The sequence below is a fragment of the Opisthorchis viverrini genome (assembly GCF_000715545.1).
Source record: "Opisthorchis viverrini unplaced genomic scaffold opera_v5_6, whole genome shotgun sequence".
NCBI lineage: Eukaryota > Metazoa > Platyhelminthes > Trematoda > Opisthorchiida > Opisthorchiidae > Opisthorchis > Opisthorchis viverrini.
In genome coordinates, this window is record NW_008751662.1 from 4,673,535 (window position 1) to 4,674,241 (window position 707).

Sequence of the window (707 nt, forward strand, 5' to 3'; positions counted from 1 at the left end):
CCATCTTGGGACCACTCCTGTTTTTGAACTAAGTCAACGACCTCTCAGACGTTCTTGCGAGTCCATATTTACTTTTACGAACGACTTGAAATCCTCGAGTTCTAATGCCAGTGCCCTCCAAATGGATGCAGACGCTGCCAAGCAGTGGTCGTTGAACTGGCGCCTTCCTCTGAGTGACGAAAAGTGCGTCCATGTGTCGTTTGGGCGGGTTTCATCAAATGCCTTTGTTATGCATGGTGAAAAGAACCACAAGACGTCATGAGGATAGATGCCAAAAAAGATCTGGGCATCTGGGTCTCCTCAAACTTGTCCTTCTCACTGCACAAGGAGAAATTGGCCCAAAAGGCATTCCGCATTTTACAGCTGATCCGACACCCCTTCCCCGTATTATTCGCATGGACTTTCAAATACTCTATGGGGCCTAGGCCATCAGCGGCTAGAGGCACGACGTATTTTTCTGCAAAACCCTCTGCAGTGGAAAAATCTTTAACGTCAAAATGTTGCACTTCTTTGCATATATGCGTAGACTGAAAACCGCCCTCATCTGCCGTCGTTTTTTGCGATTTGTTTTAATCGATCTCTTTTGAAAATTATTGGCGCACATTCGGCTTTGAACTTCGTCTGCTATGGCTTCGGAAGTGGCTTTCGTTGAGAAATTTGTGGGTGTATCGTTTTCATCCTTCACGGCATTTGAGAAGACCTTAAAT

At 45.8% G+C, this 707-nt stretch overlaps 1 protein-coding gene across 1 annotated transcript in view; it reads left to right on the top strand.

Annotated features, from left to right (window-relative positions):
• Positions 1-707, top strand: part of T265_12604 (hypothetical protein) — a gene marked incomplete at both ends in the record, with an annotated part of 26,803 nt that overhangs the window by 533 nt on the left and 25,563 nt on the right. The window contains 2 exon segments of the mRNA XM_009164525.1: positions 34-236; positions 245-499. Coding sequence (XP_009162789.1) covers positions 34-236; positions 245-499 — 458 coding nt within the window.